This window comes from Brachionichthys hirsutus, chromosome 5 (genome assembly GCF_040956055.1).
Source record: "Brachionichthys hirsutus isolate HB-005 chromosome 5, CSIRO-AGI_Bhir_v1, whole genome shotgun sequence".
Taxonomy (NCBI): domain Eukaryota; kingdom Metazoa; phylum Chordata; class Actinopteri; order Lophiiformes; family Brachionichthyidae; genus Brachionichthys; species Brachionichthys hirsutus.
Genome location: NC_090901.1, coordinates 2613921 through 2629748, shown reverse-complemented (window position 1 = coordinate 2629748; position 15828 = coordinate 2613921). Strand labels below are relative to the sequence as shown.

General features: G+C 43.7%; 3 protein-coding genes across 4 annotated transcripts; 1 reads left to right on the top strand and 2 right to left on the bottom strand.

Annotated features, from left to right (window-relative positions):
* Positions 1–1202: 1202 nt before the first annotated feature.
* On the top strand, positions 1203–6173 carry lmf2a (lipase maturation factor 2a). The gene is made up of 13 exons (XM_068739921.1): positions 1203–1291; positions 2228–2486; positions 2558–2586; positions 2716–3088; positions 3497–3635; positions 3717–3863; positions 3941–4046; positions 4162–4258; positions 4405–4587; positions 4671–4839; positions 5294–5405; positions 5561–5669; positions 5763–6173. Exons 1-13 carry the CDS (start codon positions 1203–1205, stop codon positions 6099–6101), a joined length of 2151 nt encoding a protein of 716 aa, XP_068596022.1. The 3' UTR covers positions 6102–6173.
* Positions 6174–6631: 458 nt separating this feature from the next.
* On the bottom strand, positions 6632–14561 carry miox (myo-inositol oxygenase). 2 transcript variants are annotated; one of them, XM_068739922.1, is made up of 10 exons: positions 14511–14561; positions 9242–9322; positions 8753–8833; positions 8044–8206; positions 7886–7953; positions 7654–7763; positions 7249–7316; positions 7072–7121; positions 6853–6965; positions 6632–6770 (listed from the first exon to the last, which is right to left on the bottom strand). In XM_068739922.1, exons 1-10 carry the CDS (start codon positions 14559–14561, stop codon positions 6662–6664), a joined length of 894 nt encoding a protein of 297 aa, XP_068596023.1. In that variant the 3' UTR covers positions 6632–6661. The 2 variants fall into 2 exon arrangements, with proteins under 2 accessions (XP_068596023.1, XP_068596025.1); XM_068739924.1 differs by lacking the exon at positions 14511–14561 and adding an exon at positions 9451–9468.
* Positions 10551–13086, bottom strand: adm2b (adrenomedullin 2b). The gene is made up of 2 exons (XM_068739740.1): positions 12977–13086; positions 10551–11245 (listed from the first exon to the last, which is right to left on the bottom strand). Exons 1-2 carry the CDS (start codon positions 13084–13086, stop codon positions 10876–10878), a joined length of 480 nt encoding a protein of 159 aa, XP_068595841.1. The 3' UTR covers positions 10551–10875.
* Positions 14562–15828: the final 1267 nt, after the last annotated feature.

Here is a 15828-nt window from a genome sequence, read left to right as displayed (position 1 = left end):
GTTGAGCGGCATCGCTGCGGCCACGGCCTTCATTCTGAATAACGCCGTAACATAGCCGACCATCTTCAATGCTCATGTCCGTTGCTGGAAAAAGTATCTTCTGGTGTCATTGCCACCCGAGTAGAACGTGTAAATGTAAATCTCTGAGACCAGATATTAGTATTTTTGTAGCGTTAAACTTTTGGAGACTGCTGCTCGTGTTCCCCGTGCAATCGGTTCATTGTGTGTTGATTTTCTGTCGGAGAATTTGTGGTACTTTGTGTGTTGGAAGATTAGTGTCAGTTTCTTATATTGATGTCAAAAACTTGAATGTATATATATACTTGGGTTCTCATTCTTTGACTAGCAGCATGCAGACCTACTGTGTATTGCCATGATTCTGTGCTTCCCTGGAATGCTTGTAAAATAAAGTCCAACAAAGTTGCATCTGTATGATGATTTATTCATTTTATGTGGTTTTTAACTGTGGTGTAATAATGCATCAACAAGAATATCAAAGTATAATTGGGAATATATGAAATCAAAGATTACTTTTACACATTTGTTAAAGGCTGCAGTTGGATTCTATTCATGAACATCCAAATATTCGAAGCTTTAAAGCTTCAAATAAAGACCCTACCGGCGACATCTGGTGGTCAGGTGCTGTTATAGCAGAAACTTTGTTTATATATATATATATATTAAATAAATTGTACCCATCAAATTAGGAACATTTATGAAATATGAAGTTTTAAAAAAGTTTGAACTATTATTTTTTTCAATTATAAACATCGAATGGGGTCAAATTGACTCCAAGGATATCAGCAGAGTTTCAAATTCAAATATTCTGCAGACCGTGAGGATTTTTCCGTTCACGTCCAGACGTGCATAAATTGAAAACAAGCTCTAGCGCCAACTTTAGGTTGATAATCACATTACAGCGCGTCCCTGCACACGAAACTACGAACACTACTATGGTGACGCCATGCCCCGCCTTATTCCGCCTCTGATTCGTTCGCCTTGAAAGCTCGTCACAGACCTGACCAATCACGCCCACTTAAAATCACATCTGACCGACTATTGTCCAACAGACGCAGGTTCGAATGGGACGCACCTTTACCGTAGTAGGTTTCTGAGTCGTGGCTCCCCGTCCCGGAACGACGCAGCAGCAGTTCCACAGAGACATCGGGGACATCGGGGACACCGTCCTGCCCCACGGAGACATGGGGGGCGTCGTGCTGCCCCGGCGCATCTTCCTCTGGTGCATGTCGGTCATTTATCTGGCTGCTTTTGTTTCCCTTTTTGTGCAGATACCAGGTGAGCTCGTGTAGCTAGCTGTGGCTGCTAATGTAATATCCATAAGTTAGCATGTGTTAGCTTGTGAGACGCTTTCCTGGGACTTCCTGGTGAGGAAACCGCCTGGAAGTTTCTCTTAGCTCCTCCTGGAACCGACCCGGGACTCCTCCTGAAAGCGACCCGGGACTCCTCCTGAAACCGACCCGGGACTCCTCCTGAAAGCGACCCGGGACTCCTCCTGAAACCGATCCGGGACTCCTCCTGAAACCGATCCAGGACTCCTCCTGAAACCGACCCGGGACTCCTCCTGAAACCGACCCGGGACTCCTCCTGAAAGCGACCCGGGACTCCTCCTGAAACCGACCCGGGACTCCTCCTGGAACCGATCCAGGACTCCTCCTGAAAGCGACCCGGGACTCCTCCTGGAACCGACCCGGGACTCCTCCTGAAACCGATCCGGGACTCCTCCTGAAACCGACCCGGGACTCCTCCTGAAACCGACCCGGGACTCCTCCTGAAAGCGACCCGGGACTCCTCCTGAAACCGACCCGGGACTCCTCCTGAAACCGACCCGGGACTCCTCCTGAAAGCGACCCGGGACTCCTCCTGAAAGCGACCCGGGACTCCTCCTGAAAGCGACCCGGGACTCCTCCTGGAACCGACCCGGGACTCCTCCTGGAACCGACCCAGGACTCCTCCTGAAAGCGACCCAGGGCTCCTCCTGGAACCGACCCGGGACTCCTCCTGAAACCGACCCGGGGCTCCTCCTGAAAGCGACCCGGGGCTCCTCCTGGAACCGATCCTCGGTGGTCTTTGGGATCCGCTCGGAACCGTTACCCTTCAGTGATGTTTAAAGACGTCTAAGCTTCAGCTTCAGAACTCTTCCTGCGCTTTGCCGTGCGTGACGATGGCTCCCTCGCTGACTTGCGTGGTTAACCTCGGTCCGTCCATCTCCGGGTCTCTATGGTAACGAGGGGCTGCTGCCTGCTCGACGGCAGCTGCGCTACGACGGGAAGCCTCTGGGGGAGCAGCTGCTGTCCTCCCCCACCCTGCTGTGGCTGGGGCCGCGGCTCGGCCTGGACGCGCACGCCGCCGTGGAGCTGCTGAGCCTCGCCGGGGCGGCGCTGAGCCTCGTCGCCGTGCTGGCGGAGACGCTGCGAGGCAGCCTGGTGTTCTTCTGCCTCTGGGTTCTGTACCTGTCCATCTACCAGGTGAGTTTACGCTCCCGTTCGGGCCCCGCTTTAGTGGCTAACACTCTTTCACCTGTCTGCGTTTGTTTCAGGTGGGCCAGGTATTTCTTTACTTCCAGTGGTGAGTGATCATTTGCACGTCGGTCTATATTTTTGCTATAAATAGCTACTTGTCGAAGGATGCTATGATGGTCGTGACCGTTTACTGTCTGTAACATATTGTGTGTTTGTTTGTTTTTTTGCTGTCCAGGGACAACTTGCTTCTGGAGGTAGGGTTCCTCTGCATCCTTGTCGCTCCGCTGACGCCGATCAGAGGGTCGCGGGAGGTCAGAGAGCACGATGGCGTGACCTTCTGGCTGATTCGCTGGCTGCTCTTCAGGCTCATGTTTGCCTCTGGCGTGGTGAAACTCGCGTCCCGCTGTCCCACGTGGTGGGGCCTCACCGCTCTGACGTATCACTACGAGACTCAGTGTCTCCCCACCCCGCTGGCCTGGTTTGCCCACCAGTTGCCAATGTGGTTTCAGAAACTGAGCGTGGCGGGGACCTTCGGCATAGAGATCGCGGTGCCCCTGCTTTTCTTCAGCCCTCTGCGTAGACTCCGCCTTGGGGCTTTTTACTTGCAGGTGTGTATGGATTGAGATGCCCTTGTAAGACGGAGGGGGGGGGGCTATAAGGTTAACTTTGTAAGGTAATGGGGGGGGTCATCTGCCCACATCTCCTCAAAAAACGCTTGGCAGAAGTTTACTATAATTGGGAAAACTTCCTTCTGATTGTCCGTCTTGCGTTTCCGTGGTGGAGGGAGGATCTGGAATGTTTCAGTTAAAATCTAAGTCTTTATTATTGACTAGAAGTTCAATAACTGGCAGTGATTTGGTTCACTTTGAATTTAAGTGATCAGTTTTCAAAAAATGAAATCGTATGATAATTCAGAAAGATTTTAAACGACGTTCTTAAGAGCAAATAGCCGCCGGACAAATAGCAGTCGAGCCGTTTGTCGTTTGCAACACGCTGATTGGGTTTCCCTCTCGTAGGTGCTGCTTCAGGTTCTCATCGTTTTGACTGGCAACTACAATTTCTTCAATTTTCTGACTTTGGCGCTCTGTGTCTCGCTTCTGGATGACCGGCACGTCAATTTCTGGCTCCGCGAGGCAGACGAGAGCAACGGCGGTGGTATGAGCGACCTTCCAGCCGTAACGATAAGCGGCCACAGACGAATGCATGAATGAATGCTATTCAGTCTGCCCTGTTCAGGTTCCAGGGCGTGGGCGTGGTCGTGGGCGTGGTCATGGGCGTGTTACCTGCTGGAGCTGGCGGTCTGGATACTCCTGATCGTTGGGACAGTTGTGTGCTTCGACCTGCGGCTGGATACGGTGAACAACGCCGTTTCCTCCAGGACAGGTGTGCATGTCTATTCCTGCACGGACATGAATATATTATTGGAACACAAGCAAACGGCCGCGTGTCTGTCTCTGCAGCGTTCACATTCCACCAGTTCAACCAGTTCCTGAAGACCGTCACTGTTCCCTGCGTCTGGATTGGTGTTCTGTCTCTGACCTGGGAGGTGATCACGTCCATGTTCAGGTGCGACGTAGCAAAGGTGTAAATGTCCATTACGGTGTCCTGTGCTGCATCCGAGTCGGATGTCTTTTAATGTAAACCCTTTTTACATGCAGCTTTATGTGGGGGTTTGTTCAAGGTGCGCGTGCGTTCCTGGTTTCCTGAAGAGGTTTTGTGGAACGGTACAATGGGCTGTGTTTGCTGCTGCCGCTGCCGCCATGTTCACCATTAGCCTGGTAATCAATCGTTCGACCAAACCCATGAACTGAGCAGCCTTAATTCTTTAAACTGGTTGCTGTCGTTCTTTTGTGTTTTTTTTTTTTAAATCTCCGACCGTAATATTTTCTTTCGTGTATTTCTGAACGCACTCCTTTTGCTCCAGGTGCCATTCACGTACATAGAGCACGAGTCTCACGCCAGGCTGTGGCCCGGAGTGCTGCGGGCACATGAGGCGGTGGATCGCTACCAGCTGGTCAACTCGTACGGCCTGTTCAGAAGGATGACGGGGGTCAGCGGGCGGCCGGAGGTCGTCATAGAGGGAAGCAACGATGGCGTCTCGTGGACAGTGAGACAAAAAACATAACTATTAATGTCGTCAGGACGGAACTGCGCTTTAGTTATCTTCAGTGTGTTTCTTGTTCCTCGTAGGAGATTGAGTTTATGTATAAACCGGGTAACCTAAGTGCCCCGCCTGCTGTGGTGACTCCTCACCAGCCCCGGCTGGACTGGCAAATGTGGTTTGCTGCCCTCGGGCCTCACACACAATCTCCGTGGTTCACCAGCCTGATGTACAGATTGCTGCAGGGCAAACGAGATGGTACGTATGGGAGTATTGCTGTTTCTCATGTCATGTCTGTTCACATTGTCTTTGGTGCCCCCGAGAGGTTCTGTCAAGAAATGGACTGGTGTGGGTGTGGTGGAAATGGGGGTAAAAAAAAAATAAAATAAATGCAATTATTATTAAATCGATTTACACCCAGAATTTCCAGGATTAAGGGGTTAATGTGAAACACAACTTTGTGACCGATGATCCAGACATATATCTTATTCCAAAAAAGTTAGGATGCTCTGTAAAATAATTAAAAAAAAGAGAATGTGGAAAATGTGCCTCATCAACTTCATTTGTTTTTTAATAGATGCATGTTTATTTTAAATTTTATACCAGCAAAAAAAAAAAAAAAAAAAATGTGCAGAAACTGTGTCTATTTTAGATAAGCCACTTAACCGCTGAAAATAGATTTTTTTTTTTTTTTTTCAAATATATTCTACAGTGATAGAGTTGATCCAGACAGACGCATCTCGGTACCCGTTTCATCAGAAGCCTCCTGCCTACCTCAGAGCCCATCGCTACAGATACTGGTTTACAAAACCAGACACTAATGGGTCAGTACTTCTTCTCTCTCATCGTCGCCGCACACTGAGGAAATATCGACGTCTAAAGAAATGGGAGGACTTGATTATAGAATACCACTCGGCACAGCTCAAAGCCATTTGTAGCTGCAGCTACATGTCAAAATGTCCTTTTCTCTTCTTGGCAGTTTTTACTCACAGCGCTGGTGGAGGAGGGTTTACGATAAGGAGTTCTATCCCACAGTGCACCTGGGCAACACTTTCCTGGAAAGCATGCTGAACCAGTACGGACTCAAGGTAAACATGAAATGTTTTCCTCTTCTGAGTGTTTGACCAAGTGTTATTCGAAATTACAAAACAAACAACGGTTTTTATTCATTTTGTACGCAGGAAAAATCGCCTGTTCGACTGCCCAACACCACTGTTGCCCGAAATGTAAGGTGGCTACGCTCCCAAATCAGAGGCGTTCCTGCCCATGTGCTAATCTGGAGTCTCATAGTCTGCAGCACCACCATCTGTCTGCTCCTGGGATTGCAGCGCCGCAACAAACACAGGGCCAATAACACAGAACGCGTGCCTGACCCCCCCCCTGGCTCTTCAGACCATTGTGGGAAGTCAAAGGAGGAAAATAAGGAAAGTGAAGATGAGGTGGGGGATCTTCAGGGAGAGGATAAAGACACTATTGGTGATGATAAAGAGGAGGAAGAAGACGAGGAAGAATACAGATGAGAATGCTTTGAAAAAGATGTTCGACTGTTTTGACCGCCTGCCTTATAAAATCGTACCAAAGTGACCATTGAAGCAGATCTTTGTATATTTCTGGTGGTCAAGAAAAAAACTTTTCTTCCTCTTCATTCAGCTAAATGCAGAACTTTTTTCATACTTCACTTTTTTAATCTATAGTTCCTCCCAGATTCCTGTCTGTGGTATGTTGGCGCACCCTCTATACAGAAGTAGTTTGTTTCTGTTCACATCAGAAATGTGATGATACATTCTTGTCAAATTATTTTCTTCAAGAAAATAAAATACCTACACAAATAATACAATGTTGTTGTTTTTTATGTTTGACAATTTAATTTGTGATTTCATAAACACCAGATGTAGTTAGTCTGGTTTTACTTTAAGCAGTGGTATACAGATGTTTATATATTGAATTTAGTAGTAAACTTTGTTGATTATAATGATTATGCAGATAAGAGTATTCAGGTTCAGAGATGATAATCCATCCGAGCTCACAGGGCTCCTCGACACTGGATGATCTGATTTTGAATCGCTGCAGCTGTTCCGTTTCAAAACTTCAGTATTCCAGGACAGTATTTGTCTATCAGAGACTGATAGTACGGCTTCAGCTTCCCAGGGTCAGGCAGGTCGGTGTTTTTCGTGTACAGGTCGAATTTGCTGTGGAGAAGGATTTGAAAATGCAGCTTCAGGTCAAAACAGTGAGCAGGATGATGTGCGGGTGACAAATGAAGATACTCACTTAAACTGTTGCACACTGGGCAGTATGAGCAGGTCTTTATCATTGCAGAGATGCATATAGTCTCCATGGGTGTGCCAGGGATAGAAGGAATGGAAGCGAATCATGTACAAGCCCTGAAAAGTGCCAGAAAAAACTACGTAGATCCATAAATGAGCCTGTAAACTAGGACTATGAATGATAACTTTAACTCCCGTTTGTGAACCATTATAATTTACTGACCTCCTCTGGGATGGGGCAGGTGTTGAACTTCAGAACTCTGTAAAGGTACTCTGGTGATCACAACAGAGGAGGTCAGGTGTGATGTAGATGAACCAATAAATCAATGCTATGTGTAATATGCTACACAACTTGTGTGTCTGCGTTTGCTGTGTTCTGGCACGGCTGAAAGTCTCTTACCATCATGGCCCCAGGACATGTGGACACTGTCCAGCCCACATTTTGGTTCATATATCCCATATTTAGTACTAAAAAGGGTGGAAAAAAAGCTTTAAGGACGTGAACATAATCCCAGTGCATTAAGTCTGCCTGTGTTTTAGATCATTTCTGTCCTTTTCTGTTCCGTCCAATCAAATTCAAAGTCATGAATTACACACATCAGAGGATAATTAAACTAAATAACTGAATACTTTTAAAGTAAAGGCAAAAACCCTGGAGAATAAATCAAGGAATTACTTTTCACGATAGAATATGGATGTCTGTGGTCTGTAATTAGTCACTTGCAGGACTGGTTAGTAAACTATAACAGCTTGAAGTAACCAAGCTGACATCATCCATAGATATTGTAACAAAAGAAATACCAACTTGTAGTTGGGATTGTTCTCATCTGGGTTGTCCTGGAAGGTTTCGTCTCTGAACACGATGGAGTCCTGGAACCGGCAGCCCACCGGGAAGGTGTCGCCGACAACAGCCCACTGAAAGCATGTGGTGTCAGGGGTGATCGGATCTCAACGCAGAGAGCATTATGAAGGCAAGGAGATTGAGTATCCCTGCTGGAACCGTGGCACCAGCCTCCTCTCTTGCACCTGTGTCTCACCTGGGGTTCATCCCAAAGAGCCATTATCTTCCCCGCATCATGGATCAGGCCCACCAGCTGGAACCAGTCTACAGAGGGACGGTGAATGCAGATATTTATTAGAGTAGTGTACTTCTACACGGCCTCTGTGTATATTTATGTCACCCCTATTGTGGTACCGTTGTCTGGATATTCTTGGCGAATCCCTTCAGCTGTCTGGAAAGCATGGAATGAGTTTGGGAAGTCCACATCAGGATCAGACTCATCCACCACATCGTCCAAAGACATGATGGCGTCCATCATGCTCATCTGGGTGTGTGTGCAGCCAGCCCATTCAGCTTCCTGCATGGGGGGGGGGGGGGGGGTTGGAGTCACAGAACTGATAAGAGTATCTCTTTATAAAATATATAAGAAAACCTCTTTTTTTTTCGTGTCAAATATTCAGAAATAAAGATATAATTATTTTTTATGCTTTAAAATTGAAAATCACTTCAGATTAGTTTTGGCTCGGGATGCACCGATCGATCGGCCGATTTGTACATATGAAACCGATCTTATGAACCTCCGCAAAGGTCTAACAGTCATGAGAAAAGAATTCACCTGTGCAATATTACTTCTTGTTATTACCCGTTGACTTCTTAAAATGATAAACATGCGGAACGATTTTTTTGTGGAATGTTTGACTTTTAGGAGCTTTTGTTTTACATTGAAATAGTCACAAAGCTGCTGCATTTGGCCATTTTTTTCCTTTTGCACTACAAGAAAGAAAAGCTATTCATCAAACCATGCTTTTGATTGGTTGACAAAATTTGAACAGGATGTGTTTTGTTCCCGTAGTATTTCTGTACATTTGTTGAGTTTTTGTAAACATGCTCTTGATTTGCTCACCTTTTGTTTCACAAAGTCCAGCGTCTGGTTGGTGTGCATCATCTTGTACGTGTGAAATACACGATCAACTAGACTTCCGCTCTAAAACACACACACACATACACACACAAAGCAACTCCACGATTGATTTACAGCATGTCGGTATAGTTTTATAGTAGAAATATTTGTTGTTTCTCATTTGGCAAAACTCAACAATTACATTTTTACAACACATGTCCACAATTAAATAATAAATATGAAAAATTAAAAATTTTTATTCTTTTGACCAGTCACTGAACGGACTGTTGACTCAAAGGAACAGTGAAAATCAATGTTTCTGAGAAGCTCATTTCCATATTATTCTGTGTCATGTTGCCCTGTAGTGTACGAATCAAGATTAAACATTCAAATTGTCTCCCAGGGTTGGGCACATTTGACCAAGTCTCTTATTCCGGAGTTTACAATTTTCCCTAAAAGCACGTCCTAATAAAGGAGAGTGTTCCAGCTTACCTCAAAGTTTCTATATTGCTCTTTCTTTTTAGTTTCCTTTATCCCAATCTCTGGTTGGTATACCATAGTGGGGTCTGGACCCTGCATTTGAAATAATAAACACCACAAAGAACAAAAATACATAAATGTTATTGAGAAATTTACAAAAAATAAAATAAAAATAAAAACACTGGTAACAAATCCTCCATGTGTATTGAAGCCACACATACAATGCTGATGGCACTCATGGCTGGCGGATGAGGTCTGTGGTGCGGTGTCTTTGGTCCTCTGCTGGCTGACTGCCTCCCCGCCTGTTTATATCCGGCCGTTTTAGACTGTACGATAGGCCAAAATAAAGTGTGGGGCAACGCCCAGTCAGACTTTAACCACAGCTCCCTTAATGGGGTACGCCGTGTTGAACCTTGACCATGTGTTCATGTGTGTGTTTGTGTTCAGGGAGAATTTTTCAAGCACATAAAATGATTTGACTGACGTAGAATGACTTTGAAGATTTTCATTAAACATTTACATTTCTTCTTTTTACACTACCGTTCAAAAGTTTGGGGTCACTTAGAAATGTGCTTATTTTTTAAATAAAAGCACAGTTTTTTTTTTCAATTATAACTTTTAAACTAATCAGAAATACACTTTGTACACATTGCTAATGTGGTAAATGACTAATCTAGCTGCAAATGTCTGCTTTTTGTTGCAACTTCTACAGACTAGAGGCATTTATGGGCCCATTTCCAGCAACTCCAGTGTTCTGATGCTACAATGTGTTTGCGCATTGCGTCAGAAGGCTAATGGATGATTAGAAAACCCTTGTGCAATCATGTTAGCACAAGCTGAAAACAGTTTAGCTGGTTAGAGAAGCTATGAAACTGACCTTCCTTGGTCTGGGTGATCACAAACTGTTGAACGGTAGTGCATGTTTACTATTAACCCCCAAAAAAGATAATCCTTCTCACACTTTAGACTGGCCATACTATATTCCATCCATTTTCCAATAAACTTCAGAGTCACCAAAAGGTGCAGGAATCTATCCCAGAAGGCATCAATGAAGAGGCAACCTCACTTCACTGAGAGACAAACATTCTCATTCACAATCAACCCTATGAAAAATATAATTCACCAGAAAAAATGTTAAACCGTGGGTAGAAAAATCTGGAGTTAAATAACACTTTTTCCCAAATTCAAGTCAAACATAATGAACAATAAAGTGTTTTCATGCATCCCTATTAACATTTGACCTGTAAGAAAGCCAACAGACACTAGAGAAATGCCGAGCAAACACAGAATAGAAGCAGACTGGAACATTTCAAACAGCACTTTAATACTTAACATTTATCATGACACCACAAACAATAACAACAACAGCAACGACACAAAACAAAACAACATAAGGCCTTATAAATGATTAAACCAGTACAAACATACACATAAAATAATAACATCCAATCAAAAATAATGTGTTGCGGACAAAGACATGAGAATAGTTGTCCTCTATTTCGTTAGAAGCGTGCAGACAGATGCACGGTGGGGTTTTGGGCGAAGGGTTAGAAACCACTATCATATTTTTTACTGCTAATCAGATGAGATCGTTAACTTGCCGATAACTGTTAATGACGGCATCTGACTCAAATCAATGTGTGGCGTTAGCCATAGCTGTGGGGACTGCGAGGGTTAATAGGGGAGGAGTCTTCCCTTCCACTCTGTCCAATCAGCTGGTAGAGACGGTGGCTGAGGTTCTGAACCTGACAGGTACCCAGGATGCAGCCAACTCTCATCAGATGTCCATGACCCCTCCAGCCTCCGATGCCGGTATGGCGACGACCCCGCGACCCACGCTGCCAGGCTTCTGGCACGGCGTCGCTTTGGTCAGCTGACCTCCGTGGGGCCTCCTTGTGAATCCGGGCCTTCCAAATGATATATCTATCTCCCTGGGTAGTGTGGCTGAAAGCCGCTCTAGGCCTGGTGGTTGTGTTAGAAGGCGTTGGGTATTTAGAGGTTGTGGGCGAACTCGACCTGAGAGAAACAGAGAAGGGGAAGACAATGTTACGACAGGCATAGCCTGTTCACTCATGATGCTGCACAGTCAGTCTGGATCAGATCCAGAGGAACAGGGCTAGAGGACGACCCAGGAGAAGATGCATGGGCGTAGCGAGGGAGGACATGAGAGCAGCTGGTGTTGGGGAGGACGATGCAAAGGACAGGGTGAAGTGGAGAACATTGATTTGCTGTGGCGACCCCTCACGGGACAAGCCGAAAGTCCAGCAGGGACAAATAAATCCAGATCATGTTTGTGTTTGTTTGGTGATGATCTTCATCCTGTAAGAACGGTGATCCTGACTGGTATTCTAATTTCTAATCGGGCTTCTGGCTGGACACCTCGGACTCACACATTCATTCACTATTTATGCTTTAGCCTAGCAGGAACTGGAAACGTGTGAGGGTGCCGAATTCTGTTAGCTTTGAATATTGTTGGCTGCTGAATTGTGGAATTTCTGGGCAAAGTCAAACACACACACACACACACACTTCCTGTCGTAACTCTTAAAAAACTACTTTGCACAAAGTCGAGGTTTTGTGTCTAACAGATCCCTACTGTTTCAGATATTGTTACTGGGTCTACTCATTTGCGTCTCCACTTTTTCTGTTTTCCCTAACTCACTGCTCCATCATTCAATTATTCTGTCTTCTTTTCAGGCACGTTGTCAAGAGCCAGTGGCAGCATTATGTTACATCCATCAGTGCTTTATTACACTCAAATCCTCTACTGGGTACTACGATCTACTCAACTCTTTAGAGAGGACGTTTTTCTTACATATAAAAAAAAAGAAAAAGAAATGAATGCTTATTCCCTAAGACTTGAGAAAACAAACATGCATAAATAAGATGTTGAGAAAATATAGTTATAAAATATCACAGTAATAAATGTTCAAATTGTGATGAAAATCTTTGAATCCCTGTTGTGCAAGATTCAATAAAGTGTAGTCTACTTTGTTCTAAGCTTGTATTCTGGCTCCCTTCTTGGGGTGTATCCTTGCCTCAAATGCAACTGAATCACCGTCACCTCTGTCTCACCTCCCGCTGCTGAGAGGAATCGCCTCATTCTGCTCGTGAACCTTTTTCTCACGTTAATGAATGCCAGAGAGTGAGCCACATTCTGCTGCCCTTTCGCCACTGTTTGGTCTCCAACCACCGGCTTATACTCATTACTGTTGATTTGTTTTTAATTGATTTATTGATGACTAAAATCAAAAACATTGAGCCAAAAATGTGGATCACAAGTTCCCCTATGCCTCACAGTTAACACCTTTAAGTGTTTTTTTTTTTTGTATTCCATGGAAAAGGGGAAACCCAAAGAGATTAAATTTACTGTAACGTAAAACAGGAGAAAGCAGCAAATCAAAGCAATGGAGAGGCTTGATGCAGAAAAAAGATTTAGCAACTGATCAGGCAAGAAGAATATTACATTATATGATTAAATCATAGCTTGTCCTCGTGTCATTCGTTCCTTTTGCACATCCCCAGTTTTAATTTCATTTTAACTAAAGGGCCAGTCAATTGAGATAACAGATCAGATCACATTCAATACCAGAAAGAGAAATAATATAACATATTATCCCCAAACATTTTGTAGTGGATGCTTTTTAATTTCAAAATAAGTTATTTTTATATATATATATATTATTCAAGTCAGTCACCTTCAACAAAAACAGCTCAGTATTCACATGTTGAGTGTGGCGGTGTTACCTGTGACTATGAGTGAGGCTCTTCAGAGTCAAAGCCTGGGGCTGGATCTCCAGAGGCAGGAAGCCAGGCAACAGGAAAAGTGCACTCACCATAGTGCAGAGGAAATGCATTGCCTGGTTTTAGGCGGATCTCAGGCGACCAAAGGTTTTATGTTTTGAAAGCGCAAAAAAATCGGTGGAAATCTCTGGAGTTGACAAATTAAAAATGTGTTTGTTTCACGAGGATGAGGGACCTTGACAGCTCCACGCTCTCCCCACAAGGCCCTTTTCTCCTCCGCAACACGAACTGTGAGAACTGAGAAGCATATTGAGGCTCACATGGGGAGCAACTGGAGTCTGACGCTCTCTCATTTATAAAGCCTGACTGGGTGTGTGGGGGGGGTGTTCAGGTTGTCCTGCTCGACAACCTGAACACTAACGAACAACCTAATTAGTCCTCTAGAACTTCTTCTTGAACGACATGCGCCACATTTGTTTTCTGGATGTTTTATTTATAAATTAGAAAATAAAAAGAGTAAATAAGCTAATTCATAAATCATCTATAAAAACATGCGGTATAACCGGCATTGTGAATTATTCTAATAGCTATTTTCTGAAGTTTAGATAGTGATTGTGTTGTACATTTATAAGTATTGCCCCAAACCTCTGCACAGTGATGTAAATATGGTAAGATCAATGAACAGTAGAGAATGTGGCTGATTTGTGGTCCAGAATACGTTTTGCTTTGCTCAGAACTGAAATGCTTCTTGACAGTTTGCTTTGTAAATGTTTTATATGAAACTTCCAGTTTCATTTATCATCAATTATTACCCCAATAAACTTATTTTTAATATTACTTTCAATATTGACCCCATCTACTTGTATCTGAACTTGTTAATTGTTTTTATTGCAATTGCTGAATTTTGTTTTACTTGAGTTTAATGAGAATTTGTTTCTGTCAAACCATATTTTCAGTTTGCCCATTTCAGTGTGGATCCTCCCCATTAATTCCTGTAAGTCCTCTCCAGAACAAAAGATATTGGTCTCATCTGCAAATAATACTAATTTTAAGTTTTTTGAGACTTTGCAAATATCAATTATGTTAAGTATAAACAGTTTCGGACCTAACACTGACCCCTGTGGTGCTTTTCTTTCTATACAGAAACTCAAAGCTCTCTTACATTGTGCATTATTCATTCACTCCATGCTTGGTGGTGGAAAGTTTGTGCGAAAAAAATCTCTTTACTGCTTTTGTATACTAAATGTTTACATTTAAATCCACCATTCTTGAATCTAAACAGCAAATCAAGAGTGTTTGATGGAGTGTGAGTAGCACCTGGTGCAGCACTCCTCCGCGCTGCCGTGCAGGGAGCGGCTTTGGAGGCCTCGGAGACGATACCATTGAATGCCAAAGATAATGACAGCCTTCAATCAGCTTGTATTACACATAGATATAATATCTACGTGCAATACAACTTGTAATACAACTCGTGTTCATTCATGAAATATAATACTCCCCCCCCCCCTAAATGAAAAGAAATGTCTTATCTACTCACCACCATGTTGTTTGAAAGTTTGTTGGAGTTTCTCAGTCCACTGCCGTTCATGAATCAGCTTTGGAGTATTCTCAGAAAATAAATGAAAGTCAAACCAAAGAGCATAAATTGTTACGCAGCTCATAAAACACGCATCTGTTGAAGCTCCAAGATCCAACACCGATTAGGAGAAATGTTATTTAATTCGTTAAGATAATTATCTTAGTATACAGTCTTCGCTGTGCGTGTGCTCTGGGAGACACTCTTGCATAACTCAGTGATTACCAGCAACACGGAAGTTGCATCATAATCAACAGAGAGCGCTTTGCATATGACACAACAATAAATGCCTGCATTGGACATCAAATTTGAAATATTTCTGGTGCTTTGCAGAAGACAGGAAGGATTGTGGAGACTAGGATTAGAGGAAATCATCTCTCAACCAGGAGCAAAGATGGGATTTTTTCTGATTTAGGAGCTACAAAGGAGACAGATTTTACAGAGTGGTTGAGTATATGCATATGTCAACATCTGTGCACATGTCTTTAGTCAGTAAAATACTATCCTGTTTTGCCATTGGTTCTTTTTTTTTTCCTTTTCACAATTATGTCTAAATATAGAATAGCCCATAACAGTCTGGCTAGTCTAACCAGTGTCAGTACCTGTTTTGTAGCCGCACATTCTCACTCCATGACCCTGACGTCGTGACTTACGACTGGAATGACTTTTCACAGCTTTGGAGCGTCAAAGCCAGCGCCTATTACAGTGTTGATGTCCTTCTGAAGTCTAAATTAATTTGCTCCACAAATCTTCAGCTCCTTTTCCCCCCCTTGATCGTGTTTCTCAGAGGCTGTCCAATAGTCAAAATATCTATTAATTCAGTCCAATTTATATTCAATCATTTAATTTCATTATGGCGAGCGGCTTTCTCAAAACAAGACAAAGTAGTTCAAATATTTATTTGTTAAATTACATACATTTGTTGAACAACACCTCAAAGTGCCACCAGACAAGGCTCCAGCTCTTTCAGCTTCAGAGTGAACACGGGAACTAGATGGAGACTAGTTGAAAAACAAGGCTTGTCCTTTTCCTTTACACTTAGATATGTGTGTGTGTGTGTGTGTGTGTGTGTGTGTGTGTGTGTGTGTGTGCAGAGCGAGGGGAACGTTTAGACGTAACAGGATGTGGAAACTTTGGCCAGAACATACCAGGTCATCCTGACTTTCCGAGAGGCAACAACTCCATATATGGATGGTCTTGCACACAACTGTGTTGCATGAGTAACTGAACATCAAAACAATGCAGCAATAAATTAAACATTAAAATGAACATCACACTA